Source organism: Salmo salar, chromosome 05, assembly GCF_965601325.2.
Source record: "Salmo salar chromosome 05, fSalSal1, whole genome shotgun sequence".
In the NCBI taxonomy this organism is placed as follows: Eukaryota; Metazoa; Chordata; class Actinopteri; order Salmoniformes; family Salmonidae; genus Salmo; species Salmo salar.
Genome location: NC_138295.1, coordinates 87,462,501 through 87,483,094, shown reverse-complemented (window position 1 = coordinate 87,483,094; position 20,594 = coordinate 87,462,501). Strand labels below are relative to the sequence as shown.

At 46.3% G+C, this 20,594-nt stretch overlaps 1 protein-coding gene across 4 annotated transcripts in view; it reads left to right on the top strand.

The window, feature by feature from the left end:
• Nucleotides 1-20,594, top strand: part of LOC106592223 (kinesin-like protein KIF13A) — a 267,758-nt gene that overhangs the window by 90,135 nt on the left and 157,029 nt on the right. For all 4 annotated transcript variants that reach the window (XM_082975857.1, XM_082975855.1, XM_082975856.1 and 1 more), the window contains exons 4-6: nucleotides 9,169-9,229; nucleotides 12,556-12,648; nucleotides 19,719-19,899. In XM_082975857.1, coding sequence (XP_082831983.1) covers nucleotides 9,169-9,229; nucleotides 12,556-12,648; nucleotides 19,719-19,899 — 335 coding nt within the window. The remainder of the gene's footprint in view (nucleotides 1-9,168; nucleotides 9,230-12,555; nucleotides 12,649-19,718; nucleotides 19,900-20,594) is intronic.

Here is a 20,594-nt window from a genome sequence, read left to right as displayed (position 1 = left end):
ATGACTTCATAGAGCAGGTCTAACCCATATGACTTCATAGAGCAGGTCTAACCCATACGACTTCATAGAGCAGGTCTAACCCATATGACTTCATGGAGCAGGTCTAACCCATATGACTTCATAGAGCAGGTCTAACCCATATGACTTCATAGAGCAGGTCTAACCCATATGACTTCATAGAGCAGGTCTAACCCATAGGACTTCATAGAGCAGGTCTAACCCATACGACTTCATAGAGCAGGTCTAACCAATATGACTTCATAGAGCAGGTCTAACCAATATGACTTCATAGAGCAGGTCTAACACATACGACTTCATAAAGCAGGTCTAACCCATACGACTTCATAGAGCAGGTCTAACCCATATGACTTCATAGAGCAGGTGTCTAACCCATATGACTTCATAGAGCAGGTCTAACCCATATGACTTCATAGAGCAGGTCTAACCCATATGACTTCATAGAGCAGTTCTAACCCATATGACTTCATAGAGCAGGTCTAACCCATATGACTTCATAGAGCAGGTCAAACCCATATGACTTCATAGAGCAGGTCTAGCCCATATGATATCATAGAGCAGGTCTAACCCATATGACTTCATAGAGCAGGTCTAACCCATATGACTTCATAGAGCAGGTCTAACCCATATGACTTCATAGAGCAGGTCTTACCCATATGACTTCATAGAGCAGGTCTAACCCATACGACTTCATAGAGCAGGTCTAACCAATATGACTTCATAGAGCAGGTCTAACCCATACGACTTCATAGAGCAGGTCTAACCCATATGACTTCATAGAGCAGGTGTCTAACCCATATGACTTCACAGAGCAGGTCTAACCCATATGACTTCATAGAGCAGGTCTAACCCATATGACTTCATAGAGCAGGTCAAACCCATTTGACTTCATAGAGCAGATCTAACCCATATGATATCATAGAGCAGGTCTAACCCATATGACTTCATAGAGCAGGTCTAACCCATATGACTTCATAGAGCAGGTGTCTAACCCATATGACTTCATAGAGCAGGTCTAACCCATATGACATCATAGAGCAGGTCTAACCCATATGACATCATAGAGCAGGTCTAACCCATATGACTTCATAGAGCAGGTCTAACCCATATGACTTCATAGAGCAGGTCTAACCCATATGACTTCATAGAGCAGTTCTAACCCATATGACTTCATAGAGCAGGTCTAACCCATATGACTTCATAGAGCAGGTCAAACCCATATGACTTCATAGAGCAGGTCTAGCCCATATGATATCATAGAGCAGGTCTAACCCATATGACTTCATAGAGCAGGTCTAACCCATATGACTTCATAGAGCAGGTCTAACCCATATGACTTCATAGAGCAGGTCTTACCCATATGACTTCATAGAGCAGGTCTAACCCATACGACTTCATAGAGCAGGTCTAACCAATATGACTTCATAGAGCAGGTCTAACCCATACGACTTCATAGAGCAGGTCTAACCCATATGACTTCATAGAGCAGGTGTCTAACCCATATGACTTCACAGAGCAGGTCTAACCCATATGACATCATAGAGCAGGTCTAACCCATATGACATCATAGAGCAGGTCTAACCCATATGAATTCATAGAGCAGGTGTCTAAGCCCTGGACAGAGTCCCAAATGGCACCGTATTCCCTAGATCCACCTCTACGCAGACGACACCATTCTGTATACTTCTGGCCCTTCCTTGGACACTGTGCTAACAAACCTCCAAATGAGTTTCAATACCATACAACTCTCCTTCCGTGGCCTCCAACTGCTGTTAAATGCTAGTAAAACCAAATGCATGCTTTTCAACCGTTCGCTGCCCGCACCTGCCCGCCCGACTAGCATCACTTCTCTGGACGGTTCCGACCTAGAATTTGTGGACAACTACAAATACCTAGGTGTCTGGTTAGACTGTAAACTCTCCTTCCAGACTCATATTAAACATCTCCAATCCAAAATCAAATCTAGAATCTGCTTCCTATACCGTAACAAAGCCTCCTTCACTCACGTCGCCAAACTTACCCTAGTAAAACTGAATATCCTACCGATCCTCGACTTCGGCGATGTCATCTACAAAATTGCTTCCAATACTCTACTCAGCAAACTGGATGCAGTCTATCACAGTGCCATCCATTTTGTTTCCAAATCACCTTATACCACCCACCACTGTGACCTGTATGCTCTAGTCGGCTGGCCCTCGCTACATATTCGTCGCCAGACCCACTGGCTCCAGGTCATCTATAAGACTATGCTAGGTAAAGCTCCGCCTTATCTCTGCGCACTGGTCACGATAACAACACCCACCCGTAGCACGCGCTCCAGCAGGTATATCTCACTGGTCATCCCCAAAGTCAACACCTCCTTTGGCCGCCTTTCCTTCCAGTTCTCTGCTGCCAATGACTGGAACGAATTGCAAAAATCGCTGAAGTTGGAGACTTTTATTTCCCTCTCTAACTTTAAACATCAGCTACCTGAGCTGCTAACCGATTGCTGCAGCTGTACATAGCCCATCTGTAAATTGCCCACCAATCTACCTACCTCATCCCCATACTGTTTTTATTTTATTTACTTTTCTGCTCTTTTGCACACCAGTATCTCTACTTGCACATCATCATATGCTCATTTATCACTCCAGTGTTAATCTGCTAAATTGTAATTATTCGCTCCTATGGCCTATTTGTTGCCTACCTCCTCATGCCTTTTGCACACACTGTATATAGACTTTCTTTTTTTCTACTATGTCATTGACTTGTTTATTGTGTTATTGGCTTGTTTATTGTTTACTCCGTGTGTAACTCTGTGTTGTTGTATGTGTCACACTGCTTTGCTTTATCTTGGCCAGGTCACAGTTGTAAATGAGAACTTGTTCTCAACTAGCCTACCTGGTAAAATAATGGTGAATTAAAAAATAGAGTGCACTATTTTTGACCATGGCCCGTAGTGTTCTGCTCAAAAGTATGCATTAAATAGGGAATAGGGTGCCATCTGGTTGTTCAGACGTGTTAAGGTAGTTAGTTCCTAAACTCCCCAGCAGCCTAACCCACTCTGCTGCTCTGCTGTCTCCTGAGGAGCTCTCTCTATCAGACCCCTTCAGTGTCCGTCCCCAGCCGTGACTATAGAGGAGCTCTCTCTATCAGACCCCTTCAGTGTCCGTCCCCAGCCGTGACTATAGAGGAGCTCTCTCTATCAGACCCCTTCAGTGTCCGTCCCCAGCCGTGACTATAGAGGAGCTCTCTCTATCAGACCCCTTCAGTGTCCGTCCCCAGCCGTGACTATAGAGGAGCTCTCTCTATCAGACCCCTTCAGTGTCCGTCCCCAGCCGTGACTATAGAGGAGCTCTCTCTATCAGACCCCTTCAGTGTCCGTCCCCAGCCGTGACTATAGAGGAGCTCTCTCTATCAGACCCCTTCAGTGTCCGTCCCCAGCCGTGACTAGAGAGGAGCTCTCTCTATCAGACCCCTTCAGTGTCCGTCCCCAGCCGTGACTATAGAGGAGCTCTCTCTATCAGCTCCCTTCAGTGTCCGTCCCCAGACGTGACTATGCTGACAGTACAACAGTGCCTCCCTCTCTCCCTGGCCTGTCGTGGCCTCTATTAGGATTAGAAAAGGAGCTCAATCATACTGACTCAGACATTTATGGAGGGATACCAGGGTTGCTTCCCAAATGGCACCCTATTCCCTATTTAGTGCACTACTTTTGACGTGGGCCCATAGAGGCACTATATAAGGAATTGGGTGCCATTTGGGTCCCACAACAGTTTTGTCAGCCCAGCCAGTGAGTGAGGGCCAGCAGCAGCCCAGCCAGTGAGTGAGGGCCAGCAGCAGCCCAGCCAGTGAGTGAGGGCCAGCAGCAGCCCAGCCAGTGAGTGAGGGCCAGCAGCAGCCCAGCCAGTGAGTGAGGGCCAGCAGCAGCCTAGCCAGTGAGTGAGGGCCAGCAGCAGCCCAGCCAGTGAGTGAGGGCCAGCAGCAGCCCAGCCAGTGAGTGAGGGCCAGCAGCAGCCCAGCCCAGCCAGTGAGTGAGGGCCAGCAGCAGCCCAGCCAGTGAGTGAGGGCCAGCAGCAGCCCAGCCCAGCCAGTGAGTGAGGGCCAGCAGCCCAGCCCAGCCAGTGAGTGAGGGCCAGCAGCAGCCCAGCCCAGCCAGTGACTGAGGGTCAGCAGCAGCCCAGCCAGTGTGTGAGGGCCAGCAGCAGCCCAGCCCAGCCAGTGAGTGAGGGCCAGCAGCAGCCCAGCCCAGCCAGTGAGTGAGGGCCAGCAGCAGCCCAGCCCAGCCAGTGAGTGAGGGCCAGCAGCAGCCCAGCCAGTGAGTGAGGGCCAGCAGCAGCCCAGCCAGTGAGTGAGGGCCAGCAGCAGCCCAGCCAGTGAGTGAGGGCCAGCAGCAGCCTAGCCAGAAATGTTTACTTTCAAGCCCTTAACCAACAATGCAGTTTTAAGAAAAAATAAGTAAAACAATGTAATAAAAAATAAAGGATCAGAATAAAAACATTCAATAAAAATATATTGGTCTGTATACTAAACGTCTCATAGTAGGAGTGCTGATCTAGGATCAGGTCCCCTGTCCATCATATTATGATCTAAAAGGCAGAACTGATCCTAAATCAGCACTCTGAGACACTAGATACCTACTGTACAGCCCCTGAACTATTTGAGTCAGTTGAATCCCTCTAATTCTAGGAGAGTCTAGTAGTGTGGGAGTCTGCAGCACGAGGCAAGACGAGAGAGGGTCTAGACTAGAGAGGGGGTCTAGACTAGAGAGGGTCTAGACTAGAGAGGGTCTAGACTAGAGAGATGGTCTAGAGAGGGTCTAGAATAGAGAGAGGGTCTAGACTAGAGAGGGTCTAGACTAGAGAGGGGGTCTAGACTAGAGAGGGTCTAGACTAGAGAGGGTCTAGACTAGAGAGGGGGTCTAGACTAGAGAGAGGGTCTAGAATAGAGAGAGGGTCTAGACTAGAGAGGGGGTCTAGACTAGAGAGGGTCTAGACTAGAGAGGGTCTAGAGTAGAGAGGGGGTCTAGACTAGAGAGGGTCTAGACTAGAGAGGGTCTAGACTAGAGAGGGGGTCTAGACTAGAGAGATGGTCTAGAGAGGGTCTAGAATAGAGAGAGGGTCTAGACTAGAGAGGGGGTCTAGACTAGAGAGGGTCTAGACTAGAGGAGGTCTAGACTAGAGAGGGGGTCCGGACTAGAGAGGGTCTAGACTAAAGAGGGTCTAGACTAGAGAGGGTCTGGACTAGAAAGAGTGTCTAGACTAGAGAGGGTCTAGACTAGAGAGAGGGTCTATACTAGAGAGGGTCTAGACTAGAGAGGGTCTAGACTAAAGATAGGGTCTATACTAGAGAGGGTCTAGACCAGAGAGGGGGTCTAGACTAGAGAGGGGGTCTAGACTAGAGAGGGTCTAGACTAGAGAGAGGGTCTAGAATAGAAAGAGGGTCTAGACTAGAGAGGGGGTCTAGACTAGAGAGGGTCTAGACTAGAGAGGGTCTAGACTAGAGAGATGGTCTAGAGAGGGTCTAGAATAGAGAGAGGGTCTAGACTAGAGAGGGTCTAGACTAGAGAGGGTCTAGACTAGAGAGATTGTCTAGAGAGGGTCTAGAATAGAGAGAGGGTCTAGACTAGAGAGGGGGTCTAGACTAGAGAGGGTCTAGACTAGAGGAGGTCTAGACTAGAGAGGGGGTGTAGACTAGAGAGATGGTCTAGAGAGGGTCTAGACTAGAGAGAGGGTCTAGACTAGAGAGGGTCTAGACTAGAGAGGGTCTAGACTAGAGAGGGGGTCTAGACTAGAGAGGGTCTAGACTAGAGAGGGGGTCTAGACTAGGGAGATGGTCTAGAGAGGGTCTAGACTAGAGAGGGGGTCTAGACTAGAGAGGGTCTAGACTAGAGAGGGTCTAGACCAGAGAGGTGGTCTAGACTAGAGAGGGGGTCTAGACTAGAGAGGGTCTAGACTAGAGAGAGGGTCTAGAATAGAGAGAGGTACTAGACTAGAGAGGGGGTCTAGACTAGAGAGGGTCTAGACTAGAGAGATGGTCTAGAGAGGATCTAGAATAGAGAGAGGGTCTAGACTAGAGAGGGGGTCTAGACTAGAGAGGGTCTAGACTAGAGAGATGGTCTAGAGAGGGTCTAGAATAGAGAGAGGGTCTAGACTAGAGAGGGGGTCTAGACTAGAGAGGGTCTAGACTAGAGGAGGTCTAGACTAGAGAGGGGGTCCGGACTAGAGAGGGTCTAGACTAAAGAGGGTCTAGACTAGAGAGGGTCTGGACTAGAAAGAGGGTCTAGACTAGAGAGGGTCTAGACTTTAGAGAGGGTCTATACTAGAGAAGGTCTAGACTAGAGAGGGTCTAGACTAAAGATAGGGTCTATACTAGAGAGGGTCTAGACCAGAGAGGGGGTCTAGACTAGAGAGGGGGTCTAGACTAGAGAGGGTCTAGACTAGAGAGAGGGTCTAGAATAGAAAGAGGGTCTAGACTAGAGAGGGGGTCTAGACTAGAGAGGGTCTAGACTAGAGAGGGTCTAGACTAGAGAGATGGTCTAGAGAGGGTCTAGAATAGAGAGAGGGTCTAGACTAGAGAGGGGGTCTAGACTAGAGAGGGTCTAGACTAGAGAGATGGTCTAGAGAGGGTCTAGAATAGAGAGAGGGTCTAGACTAGAGAGGGTCTAGACTAGAGGAGGTCTAGACTAGAGAGGGGGTCCGGACTAGAGAGGGTCTAGACTAAAGAGGGTCTAGACTAGAGAGGGTCTGGACTAGAGAGGGTCTAGACTAGAGAGAGGGTCTATACTAGAGAGGGTCTAGACTAGAGAGGGTCTAGACTAAAGATAGGGTCTATACTAGAGAGGGTCTAGACTAGAGAGAGGGTCTAGACCAGAGAGAGGGTCTATACTAGCGAGGGTCTAGACTAGAGAAGGGGTCTAGATTAGAAAGGGGGTCTAGACTAGAGATATGGTCTAGACTAGAGGGGGTCTAGACTAGAGAGACAGTCTATACTAGAGAGGGTCTAGACTAGAGAGAGGGTCTAGACTAGAGATGGTCTAGACTAGAGAGAGGATCTAGACTAGAGAGAGGGTCTAGACTAGAGAGAGGGTCTAGACTAGAGAGGGTCTAGACTAGAGAGAGGGTCTAGAGTAGAGAGGGTCTAGACTAGAGATGGTCTAGACTAGAGAGTGGGTCTAGACTAGAGAGAGGGTCTAGACTAAAGAGAGGGCCTAGACTAGAGAGGGTCTAGACTAGAGAGAGGATCTAGACTAGAGAGAGGGTCTAGACTAGTGAGAGGGTCTAGACTAGAGAGAGAGCCTAGACGAGAGAGGGTCTAGACTAGAGAGGGTCTAGACTAGAGAGAGGGTCTAGAGTAGAGAGGGTCTAGACTAGAGATGGTCTATACTAGAGAGTGGGTCTAGACTAGAGAGAGGGTCTAGACTAGAGAGAGGGCCTAGACTAGAGAGGGTCTAGACTAGAGAGAGGATCTAGACTAGAGAGAGGATCTATAGACTAGAGGGTCTAGACTAGAGGGTCTAGACTAGAGGGTCTAGACTAGAGAAAGGGTCTAGACTAGAGAAAGGGTCTAGACTAGAGAGCGGGTCTAGACTAGAGAGCGGGTTTAGACTAGAGAGAGGATCTAGGCTAGAGAGGGTCTAGACTGGAGAGAAGGTCTAGACTACAGAGGGTCTAGACTACAGAGGGTCTAGACTAGAGAGACGGTCTAGACTAGAGAGAGGGCCTAGACTAGAGAGGTTCTAGACTAGAGAGGATCTAGACTATAGAGGGTCTAAACTAGAGAGAGGATCTATAGACTAAAGGGTCTAGACTAGAGAGGGTCTAGACTAGAGGGTCTAGACTAGAGAGGGTCTAGACTAGAGGGTCTAGACTAGAGAGCGGGTCTAGACTAGAGAGATGGTCTAGAGTAGAGAGGGTCTAGACTAGAGAGAGGGTCTAGAGTAGAGAGGGTCTAGACTAGAGAGAAGGTCTAGACTAGAGAGAGGGTCTAGACTAGAGAGAAGGTCTAGACTAGAGAGAGGGTCTAGACTAGAGAGGGTCTAGACCAGAGAGTATAATTTCTATGCCATCCATTCATCCACTTACAGCTGTGAGCAAACACAGGTGGCTCTCTCTCAGGCACACACACACACACACACACACACACACACACACACACACACACACAAACAGTTCACCCACTGTCTGTAATATACACACAGCCTGCACCTCCAGGAATGACTCCAGCCGGGTTGCCGTGGAGACGGGTCACTGGGAGCTGGAATGTCTACTGTGGAGCCGTGACCCTGATTTATGAATTCATTTAACTCCAACATCCAACTACCACTGTCTGTCTGCCAAACAGAGCAGGCCAGCATGGAGCCTGGAGCATAGCTGCCCTACAGTGGATCTGGGCTGGCACCCTATTCCCTGTACACTGCACCACTTTTGAACAGAGGGCCCATAGGGAATAGGATGCCATTTGGGATGCAGTCCCTGGTCTGCTGAGGCCCCGTCACGGCAACTAGCATTACCTCAGTCAACAACATTCATCAGGGTTTCCTCTCCCTCCCTCCCTCCCTCCCTCCCTCCCTCCCTCCCTCCCTCCCTCCCTCCCTCCCTCCCTCCCTCCCTGTCTCTCGCTCTCTCTCTCTCTTGCGCTCTCTCCCTCTGTCTCTCTCTCTCTCTCCCCTCTGACTCTGTCTCTCACGCTCTCTCTCTCTCTCTCCCCTCTCTCGCTCTCTCCTCTCTCTCTGTCTCTCCCCTCTCTCATCTCTCTCCCCTCTCTCATCTCTCCCTCCTCGCCCTCTCTTCCTCCTCACCCTCTCTCTCTCTCCCTCTCTCTCTCTCTCTCTCTCTCTCTCTCTCTCTCTCTCTCTCTCTCTCTCTCTCTCTCTCTCTCTCTCTCTCTCACAGACAACAGACATCTGATGTGTTATAGGTTGTCTTGAAACAGTCCACTAAGTCTGTCATAGTGTCTCTTGGTGTGTGTCTGCCATAGTGGTCCACTACCTCCTTTAGGTAGATACACTACAACATGCTCAGACAGGAGCTTACTGTGTGTGTGTGTGTGTGTGTGTGGTGTGTGTGTGTGTGTGTGTGTGTGTGTGTGTGTGTGTGTGTGTGTGTGTGTGTGTGTGTGTGTGTGTGTGTGTGTGTGTGTGTGTTGATCATTCTTTGTCCTCTCTCACAGGTGTTTGCCTTTGACCACTGTTTCTGGTCCATGGATGAGTCCAACATGCCCAAGTATGCTGGTAAGTCCCAGACAACAGGCTCAGGCTTAGCTGACTGTTCTGTTCAGATTCACACAGCTACTATGCACCCCAAATGGCACCCTAATCCTTATATAGTGACCCCTATTGGCGCTGGTCAAAAGAAGTGCACTGTATAGGGAATAGGGTGCCATTTGGGATGCAACCACTGACTGTTGAGGTTGACAGAGATAATCTCTCTATCATCACTAAAGAACACTAAACACAGCTATCTCATCTCATCACTATTTAAAGCCTGCCAGGTGAGCTGAGTCTTGGAAAACAGGAAAGAGAGAGGTAGAGAAAAAGAGAGGGTGAGGGAGAGAGAGGGTGAGGAGGGAGCGAGAGAGGGTGAGGAGGGAGCAAGAGAGAGTGAGGAGGGAGAGAGAGGGGGTGAGGAGGGAGAGAGGGTGAGGAGGGAGAGAGAGGGGGTGAGAAGGGAGAGAGAGGGTGAGGAGGGAGCAAGAGAGAGTGAGGAGGGAGAGAGAGGGGGTGAGAAGGGAGAGAGAGGGTGAGGAGGGAGAGAGGGTGAGGAGGGAGCGAGAGAGGGTGAGGAGGGAGAGAGAGGGGGTGAGAAGGGAGAGAGAGGGTGAGGAGGGAGAGAGGGTGAGGAGGGAGCGAGAGAGGGTGAGGAGGGAGCAAGAGAGAGTGAGGAGGGAGAGAGAGGGGGTGAGAAGGGAGAGAGAGGGTGAGGAGGGAGAGAGGGTGAGGAGGGAGCGAGAGAGGGTGAGGAGGGAGCAAGAGAGAGTGAGGAGGGAGAGAGAGGGGGTGAGGAGGGAGAGAGGGTGAGGAGGGAGAGAGAGGGGGTGAGAAGGGAGAGAGAGAGGGTGAGGAGGGAGAGAGGGTGAGGAGGGAGAGAGGGTGAGGAGGGAGAGAGAGGGGGTGAGAAGGGAGAGAGAGAGGGTGAGGAGGGAGAGAGGGTGAGGAGGGAGAGAGGGTGAGGAGGGAGCGAGAGAGGGTGAGGAGGGAGCAAGAGAGAGTGAGGAGGGAGAGAGAGGGGGTGAGGAGGGAGAGAGGGTGAGGAGGGAGAGAGGGGGGGTGAGAAGGGAGAGAGAGAGGGTGAGGAGGGAGAGAGGGTGAGGAGGGAGAGAGGGGGGGTGAGAAGGGAGAGAGAGAGGGTGAGGAGGGAGAGAGGGTGAGGAGGGAGAGAGGGTGAGGAGGGAGAGAGGGTGAGGAGGGAGAGAGGGGGGGTGAGAAGGGAGAGAGAGAGGGTGAGGAGGGAGCGAGAGAGGGTGAGGAGGGAGCAAGAGAGAGTGAGGAGGGAGAGAGAGGGGGTGAGAAGGGAGAGAGAGGGTGAGGAGGGAGAGAGGGTGAGGAGGGAGGGAGAGAGAGAGGGTGAGGAGGGAGAGAGGGTGAGGAGGGAGAGAGAGAAGGAAAAACCTACAGTACAGGGAAGTCCTGGTTTTACATAATGCAAAGTATGTTTTTACAAGCTGATTTGCATCTGAATAGAAAGGTTTATGGGACTGAGAAAAAGATGGTTGTGTATTTATTTATGTAAGGAGAGACAGAGGGAGATAGTGAGGGGGAATTATTTCTTGCTACTGACACAGAAAACATGTTAGTGGCACTAACTAGCTAAACTAGCTAAACATTAGTGGCACTAACTAGCTAAACATTACTGTCATTAACTAGCTAAACATGTTAGTGTCACTAACTAGCTAAACATTAGTGGCACTAACTAGCTAAACATGTTAGTGTAATTAACTAGCTAAACATGTTAGTGTCACTAACTAGCTAAACATGTTAGTGTCACTAACTAGCTAAACATGTTAGTGGCACTAACTAGCTAAACTAGCTAAACATTAGTGGCACTAACTAGCTAAACATTACTGTCATTAACTAGCTAAACATGTTAGTGTCACTAACTAGCTAAACATTAGTGGCACTAACTAGCTAAACATGTTAGTGTAATTAACTAGCTAAACATGTTAGTGTCACTAACTAGATGAACATGTTAGTGTCATTAACTAGCTAAACATGTTAGTGTCACTAACTAGATAAACATGTTAGTGGCACTAACTAGCTAAACATTAGTGTCATTAACTAGCTAAACATTAGTGGCACTAACTAGCTAAACATTAGTGTCATTACCTAGCTAGACATGTTAGTGGCACTAACTAGCTAAACATGTTAGTGGCACTAACTAGCTAAACATTAGTGGCACTAACTAGCTAAACATTAGTGTCATTAACTAGCTAAACATTAGTGGCACTAACTAGCTAAACATGTTAGTGGCACTAACTAGCTAAATATTAGTGTCACTAACTAGCTAAACATTAGTGGCACTAACTAGCTAAACATTAGTGGCACTAACTAGCTAAACATTAGTGCCACTAACTAGCTAAACATGTTAGTGCCACTAACTAGCTAAACATTAGTGGCACTAACTAGCTAAACATGTTAGTGCCACTAACTAGCTAAACATTAGTGGCACTAACTAGCTAAACATTAGTGGCACTAACTAGCTAAACATGTTAGTGGCACTAACTATTTACAATTTTGGGGATGTGTGTTCTTCAGTGTGTGTGTGTGTGTGTGTGGTGTGTGTGTGTGTGTGTGTGTGTGTGTGTGTGTGTGTGTGTGTGTGTGTGTGTGTGTGTGTGTGTGTGTGTGTGTGTGTGTGTGTGTGTGTTCAGTGCGTGTGCTTCATCTTAAGCGACAGCAGGACAATCTGTTCAGTGGAGGGTTGCCTGAAGGGCCACAGCTTTATTTAGCTACTAAACAGCTGCTTCATTTATCAGGAGGAGCATGACAGTTCTCTCTCTCTATCTATCTCTCTGTCTCTCTGTCCCTCTCTCTCTCTCTCTCTCTGTCTCTGTCCCTCTCTCTCTCTGTCTGTCTGTCTGTCTGTCTGTCTGTCTGTCTGTCTGTCTGTCTGTCTGTCTGTCTGTCTGTCTGTCTGTCTGTCTGTCTGTCTGTCTGTCTGTCTGTCTGTCTCTCTCTCTCTATCTATCTATCTATCTATCTATCTATCTATCTATCTATCTATCTATCTATCTATCTCCCTCTCTCTCTCTCTCTCTCTGTCTCTCTCTCTCTCTCTCTCTCTCTCTCTCTCTCTCTCTCTGTCTGTCTGTCTGTCTGTCTGTCTGTCTGTCTGTCTGTCTGTCTGTCTGTCTATCTCTCTATCTATCTATCTATCTATCTATCTCCCTCTCTCTCTCTCTCTCTGTCTGTCTGTCTGTCTCTCTCTCTCTCTACACAGTGAGACTGTTTATTTGGCACATTATAAAGGACTGTTTATGGTTTAATGGTTGCTCTGTATGTTTATTCTGCATGTTTTTTTATCCTTCTGGTCTCCATGGTGACTGTTGTTTGTTTTGAAGGTCAAGAGGTGGTGTTCCAGTGCCTTGGTGAGGGAATACTGGAAAACGCCTTTCAAGGATACAATGCCTGCATTTTCGCCTATGGACAAACAGGTAACTGAGAACGTCTAGTGAGTACACACCATGAATACACCAGTCTAGTGAGTACACACCATGAATACACCAGTCTAGTGAGTACACACCATGAATATACCAGTCTAGTGAGTACACACCATGAATACACCAGTCTAGTGAGTACACACCATGAATATACCAGTCTAGTGAGTACACACCATGAATACACCAGTCTAGTGAGTACACACCATGAATATACCAGTCTAGTGAGTACACACCATGAATACACCAGTCTAGTGAGTACACACCATGAATACACCAGTCTAGTGAGTACACACCATGAATATACCAGTCTAGTGAGTACACACCATGAATACACCAGTCTAGTGAGTACACACCACGAATACACCAGTCCAGTGAATACACACCATGAATACACCCGTCTAGTGAGTACACACCACGAATACACCAGTCTAGTGAGTACAGTAAGACCTATGAAGTAAGGCCTATGAAGTAAGACTTATGAAGTAAGACTGTTTATACTGAATTATTATGATGCAGGTCAGTAGGAAATATGTTAAAACAGGGCTGTGTTCAGAACAGCCTTAAGTAGCTCTGCAGGCATCATCATCTGCTTATGTCGTTCCATGCTAGGGGTGGAGAGGAGACAACATACGTCTGTATCCCTCTTCCCTGGCCCTGCAGATACAGCACACCTGCGTCCCAAATGCCACCTATATAGGGCACTACTTTTGACCAGGGCACATAGGGATATCCATAGGACTCTGGTCAAAAGTAGTGCACTATATAGTGAATAGGGTGGCATTTGAGACGCACTTTATGTATCCCTGCGTGGCCCTGCAGAGGCACAACAAGAACAGGAAGCTTCAGTGTTTCTGATCACGCTAACTCAAGCTGGCGAATCGCTCAGCCCCGTATCCTTCCTCCCCAACACTAAGGATTAGATCCTTGATCCTCACTTCCTGTCCTGAAGAACAACCTGGAGCGGAGTGACACACCTTGGAAACAAAGGCTTTGGAGATCACAGATAATATGGGATAGTCTGTATCTTCCCTGCTATCATAGGGCTATCATACACATTCTGAAAAGAGACATGTATACATGTATGGATACTTAGAAATGTGTTTGATTTGTTGTCTTCTATAAATCCACATTCATTTAGTAGTGCTGGTGTATTTGAGGGAAGAGTTATGTTTTATACATGCAGGGTTTCAGTTAGCCAGTAATTGACGGCTTTTGGCCGATGAAAAAAAATGAAAAGCGGATAAATAAAATAGTTGCCGGCCAAATTGACCGGGAGAAAAAACAATCGCATTGCAAAATAATGCTTTTTTATTAATTGATGGAAATACCAGTCGATGTTCAGTGCATTCAGAAAGTATTCAGACATCTTGACTTTTTACACATTTTGTTACGTTACAGCCTTATTCTAAAATGGATTAAATGAAACATTTTCCTCATGAATCTACACACAATACAATAATGACAAAGCGAAAACAGGTTTTAAGACAATTTTGCACGTTTATTACAGATAAAAAACTGAAATACCTTATTTACATAAGTATTCAGACTTGAAATTGAGCTCAGGTGCATCCTGTTGCTATTGATCATCCTTGAGATGTTTTTACAACTTGATTTGAGTCCACCTGTGGTAAATTCTATTGATTGGACATGATTTGGAAAGGCACACACCTGTCTATATAAGGTCCCACAGTTGACAGTGCATGTCAGAGGAGAAACCAAGCCATGAGGTCAAAGGAATTGTCCGTAGACCTCCGAGACAGGATTGTGTCGAGGCACAGATCTGGGGAAGGATACCAAAAAATGTCTGCAGCATTGAAGATCCCCCAAGAACACAGTGGCCTCCATCATTCTTAAATGGAAGTTTGGTACCACCAAGACTCCTAGAACTAGACGCCCAGCCAAACTGAGCAATCGGGGGAGAAGGGCCTTGGTCAGGGAGGTGACCAAGAACCCGATGGTCACTCTGACAGAGCTCATGACTGATTCAATTCTTACTGCAGGTAGAGTGGCCAAAAGGCACATGACAGCCCGTTTGAAGTTTTCCAAAAGGCACCTAAAGGACTCTCAGACTATTAGAGTCCTTTAGCAGGGACTGGGAGACTAGTCAGGATCGAAGGAAAGATGATCGGCGCAAAGTACAGAGAGATCCTTGATGAAAACCTGCTCCAGAGCGCTCATGACCTCAGACTGGGGCGAAGGTTCACCTTCCAACAGGACAATGACCCTAAGCATTCAGCCGAGACAACGCAGGAATGGCTTTGGAACAGGTCTCTGAATGTCCTTGAGTGGCCCAGCCAGAGCCCGGACTTGAAACCGATCTAACATCTCTGGAGAGACCTGAAAATAGCTGTGCAGCGACACTCCCCATCTTACCTGACAGAGCTTGAGAGGATCTGCAGAGAAGAATGGGAGAAACTCCCCAAATACAGGTGTGCCAGGCTTGTAGCGTCATACCCAAGAAGACTCGAGGCTGTAATCGCTGCCAAAGGTGCTTCAACAAAGTACTGAGTAAAGGGTCTGAATACTTATGTAAATGTAATATTTCAGTTTTTATCTTTAATACATTTGCAGAAATGTCTATAAACCTGTTTTTGCTTTGTTATTATGGGGTATTGTGTGTAGATTGATGAGGGGGAAAAAACCATTTAATCCATTTTAGAATAAGGCTGTAACATAACAAAAGTTGGAAAGGGGAAGGGGTCTGAATACTTTCTGAATGCATTGTAAAAACATTTGACTGTCATGCCTCTCGGTTTATATGTTAATTTGCATAATTTAGTGTAATTAAATTAGCGTGTGTATTTTTGGTTAGTTGTCATGCATCTTCTTTATCTATACAACTATCACACGCACCACCCATCACTTTCATTCTTTGAAACCTGAATGTTTTACTTCGTATTATGAGGCTTGTCTTAACTTGCTTCAAATTAGCATACAGTCTTAGAAAAAAAAGGTGCTATGTAGAACCTAAAAGGGTTCTTTGGCTGTCCCCATAGGATAACTATATTTGGTTCCAGGCAGAACCCTTTTGGGTTCCATGTATAAACCTTTGCATAGAGGGTTCTACATGGAACCAATAGGGGTTGACCATGAAACAAAAAAGGTTCTACCTGGAGCCAAAAAGGGTTCTCCTATAGGGATAGCCCAAGAACACTTTTGGAACCCTTTTTTCTAAGAGTGTGTAGGTCAAACCAGACCACAGAAACCTGGAGGCAATTAGTTTATAAAGACGACATAGGCGGCGCCTGAGTTTCATGTTTGGAGAAGATTCCAAATTGTCCTACCATTTCTACCAATCTGGGGGCCAGTAATGAGTTTCATGTTTGGAGAAGATTCCAAATTGTCCTACCATTTCTACCAATCTGGGGGCCAGTAATGAGTTTCATGTTTGGAGAAGATTCCAAATTGTCCTACCATTTCTACCAATCTGGGGGCCAGTAATGAGTTTCATGTTTGGAGAAGATTCCAAATTGTCCTACCATTTCTACCAATCTGGGGGCCAGTAATGAGTTTCATGTTTGGAGAAGATTCCAAATTGTCCTACCATTTCTACCAATCTGCAGGCCAGTAATGAGTTTCATGTTTGGAGAAGATTCCAAATTGTCCTACCATTTCTACCAATCTGCAGGCCAGTAATGAGTTTCATATGCACATTTTTCGTGGAACAGTTTCATTTCAATAATAACGTTTTAGTTTAGCAAAATCGTTGTCACATGGTTAAACATAATAAGACTTCAATTTATACACATTAAATCTAAAAGTTAAAATTCAACCAATGTGAGAGCACAAGCCTCTGCCATATGGACACATTGATTCACCGTAATCAACTGGCAGCTAAAGAAATGAGAACATGGAACTCAGAGATCGCCCAGGCCAATGCAGCAGTAGGCCTAGAACTTCCATTGTCAACTAAGTAAAAATACATCAAGCCGACAAATAAGTAGAAAATATCTTGATGAAAATCTCTACTCAGCCTGTCTGCCTCCCTTTTTATCTGTCTTGACTTGAGCTATACTGTAGCTAGTGAAGTACAACTTTGTATCAAATCAATCTACTGGGTCTGGCTGAAAGCTGTTGCTAGCGAACTTACAACGTTGTATCAACTAGCCTATTCCGGGCCCTGCACCAGTGAGCTCAGAACAGACAGCTGTTTTTGCACAAGGGAAAAGTATTTTAGGATGTTTCTACTGGATATATGGGATCATCGGATAATGATATTTTGGTCTTTCACACCGAGGCTTGGTGATTGTGGAGGGGGAGATTGTTGGAAAGATTGTTCAAATACTGTGAGGAACGATTATCATTTGCAAAAAACAGACACATTTATTGAAAATGAAATACAAAAATATCTAATTTACATACGTATTCACACCCCTGAGTCAATACATGTTAGAATAAGCTTTGGCAGTGATTACAGCAGTGAGTCTTTCTGGGTAAGTCTCTAAGAGCTTTTCATACCTGGATTGTACAATATTTGCACATTATTCTTTATCTGTAACGGTCGTCGTACGTAGTGGACCAAGGCGCAGCGGTTGAGTGCTCATAATGACTTTTATTGAACACAAACAAACAAAACAAGAAAACGATCGAACGAACAGGATTGCAGGCTAAAACACACAGCTATGCAACCACAACTTCCCACAAAGGGACAGGTGAAACAGGGCTACCTAAGTATGACTCTCAATCAGCAACAACGATGTACAGCTGTTCCTGATTGAGAGCCATACCAGGCCAACACAAAGAAATACACAACATAGAAAACCATGGAAATACAAAACAAGAACATTACCCAAAAACCCCGGAACACATAAATCAAACACTCCTCTTACATAAATACATATCCCATTAAACCCCGAACCACATAAAACAAATACCCCCTGCCACGTCCTGACCAAACTACAATAACCAATAACCCCTTATACTGGTCAGGACGTGACATTATCAAATTCTTCAAGCTCTGTCAAGTCGGTTGTTGATCACTGCTAGACAGCTATTTTCAAGTCTTGCCATAGATTTTCAAGCCGATTTAAGTCAAAACTGTAACTAGGCCACTCAGGAACATTCCATGTTGTCTTGGTAACAACTCCAGTGTAGATTTGCCTTATGTTTTACGTTATTGTCCTGCTGAAAGGTAAATTTGTCTCCCAGTGTCTGTTGGAAAGCAGACTGAACCAGGTTTCCCTCTAGGATTATGCCTGTGCTTAGCTCTATTCCATTTATTTTTATCCTAAAAAACTCCCTAGCACCTTGCCAATGACAAGCATACCCATAACATGATGCAGCCACCACCATGCTTGAAAATATGTGGTGGTACTCTGTGATGTGTTGTATTGGATTTGCCATTACGCTTTGTATTCAGCCATTAAACTCTATAACTGTTTTAAAGTCACCATTGGCCTCATGGGGTAATCCCTGAGCGCTTTCCTTCCTCTCCGGCGGCTGAGTTAGGAAGGACACCTGTGGCCAGCAGCATACCACCCTGCATCCCACTGCTGGCTTGCCTCTGATGCTAAGCAGGGTCCCTGGATGGTAGACCAGATGCTGCTGGAAGTGGTATTGGAGGGCCAGTAGGAGTCACTCTTTCCTCTGGTCTAAAATAATATCCCAGTGCAGTGATTGGGGACATGTGCTGTCTTTCGGGTGGGATGTTAAACAGGTGTCCTGACTCTCTGTGGTCACTAAAGATCCCATGGCACTTATTGTTAGAGTAGGGGTGTTAACCCTGGTGTCCTGGCTAAATTCCCAATCTGGCCCTCATACCATCACAGTCACCTAATCATCCCCAGCTTCCAATTGGCTCATTACTCCTGAATTTATTTAGGGTTGCCATAACAAAGGGGTTGAATATTTATTGACTCAAGACAGTTCAGATTTAAATGTTGTATTAATTTGTTAACATTTCTAAAAACATAATTCCACTTTGACATTATGAGGTATTGTGTGTAGGCCAGTGACACACAATCAAAATGTAATCAATTTTAAATTCATGCTGCAACATAACAACATTTCTGAAGGCACTGTACAAGCTTGTGATTTGAAACAATCCACAGTAATTTTTTAAAAGAAGGTTATGATCCTCGATTCCTCTGTGTCGAAGTCATGCTCTCTGGTGAAGTATTTTAAATCATTTTCTTTCTTTCTCTATAGACAGGAGTAATTATAGAATTCTGACAAATGTATTTCAATTTACTTTAGGGGAAGCTATTGGACACGCCGCCTTTGAAATACTTCCTCGTATGCCATTTCTCTACTACCACTGGGGTTAACACCCTTACTCTTACGATAAGTGCCATAGTCTACTACCATTTCTCTATATCAACTTTCTTTTGTTGTCAAGAAGCCAAAGGCATAATCGTAGTCATATTAGCAACTCATAGTTGTTGCATCTTTAGATCTCACCTTTTTCTAATGGTGATTTTAATCTCTGTCACATATGAACTGCTTTCATCAGGTGTGCCGTTTAGAATGGGGTTTTCCCCTCAAATTGCATTTTGGCAAATGTTTAAAAAGGACGTTTTATTGGCTGGTTCACTACCGGAGCTCTCTTAAGAGGCATTACCATCATCTACATGTGGTTTCTGTCATTCTGAGCACCGTGGGTGGTCGCCCCCAATGCATATGGGTCCGGTAAAAATCTTTCTGGTCACGTTTTCCTAACATAAACCCTGCTGTAGTTCTAAACTGTCTGACTCTGGACCAAAGAGTTGCCAGATTCCCTGTAGAATACCTGAACAAACACATTTACAGACATGTTTTCAACACACCTGCAGTGAGCACATCAGATAGTTGCCGTAGAAACCCTCCAGACTTTGTTGTGGGTTCAGATAAGTGCTGGTCCCTCTCTCTATGATCTCTATACTACTCTTATTTACTAAACAACATTATTTCATTTACCAGTTTCTATTCTCTGCTGTTTAATCTCTGCTGTTGTCCCTTCCTGTCTCTCCCTGTAGGTTCTGGTGTCTAGTCTGTAGAGCCGCTGTGTAAAGGACTGTTGAAGTCTATATGTGTAGCTAAAGGCTCTGCTATGCTGTTGTCTCTGTCCCTTCCTGTCCTCTCTGCAGGGTCAGGGAAGTCCTTCTCCATGATGGGGAATAAGAAGGCTCCAGGGCTGATCCCCAGGCTGTGCTGCTCCCTGTTTGAGAGGATCGGCCGGGAGGACAGCCAGGTTCTCTCCTTCAAGGTGGAGGTCTCCTACATGGAGATATACAACGAGAAGGTCCGTGACCTGCTGGACCCTAAAGGGTGAGTTTAGACCGACGGACGAATGGACACATACAGACACACACATGCACGGATATGCACACACATGGACTGATGTGCAGATGGATGTACGTACACACACACGCACACACACACACACACACACACACACACACACACACACACACACACACACACACACACACACACACACACACACACACACACACACACCACACACACACACACACACACACTCTCTCTCTAACTTGACCAGTGTCTTTGCTTTGGAGTAGCCTATCTCATGGACTATCAAACCTTGAGGTAAAGAGTGTCCTTACCTGACCTGAGCAGTGTTTTCCACTAGCACCAGCTGTCAGCTATACAGCTGGTTACACACTCATTTTCAGCTGGCTACTTTTCCCACTTCAATGAACTAGGCACATTATTTACAATTCACAAGCCAGAAGAACAGTCAGCCGAGCCCTCTCAGCTAGAATGAACAATATGCATCTTCTAGCAATCTATTGATAGGACAGCCACCTGTCAGTCACAAAGTGAGCTATGGCAGGGGAACACTGCTGATTTGACAGTCTGCTGTCTGTCCCGCCTCCCGGTTCCTGGGTGGGTGTGTTTTGTACACTGTGGTTGCAGTCAAATGTCTTTCTACAGAGGGAGAGAGCATGATGCTCCTTCATCATCTATGCGAGTCAATTTGCACGTCCAATATAATGTGG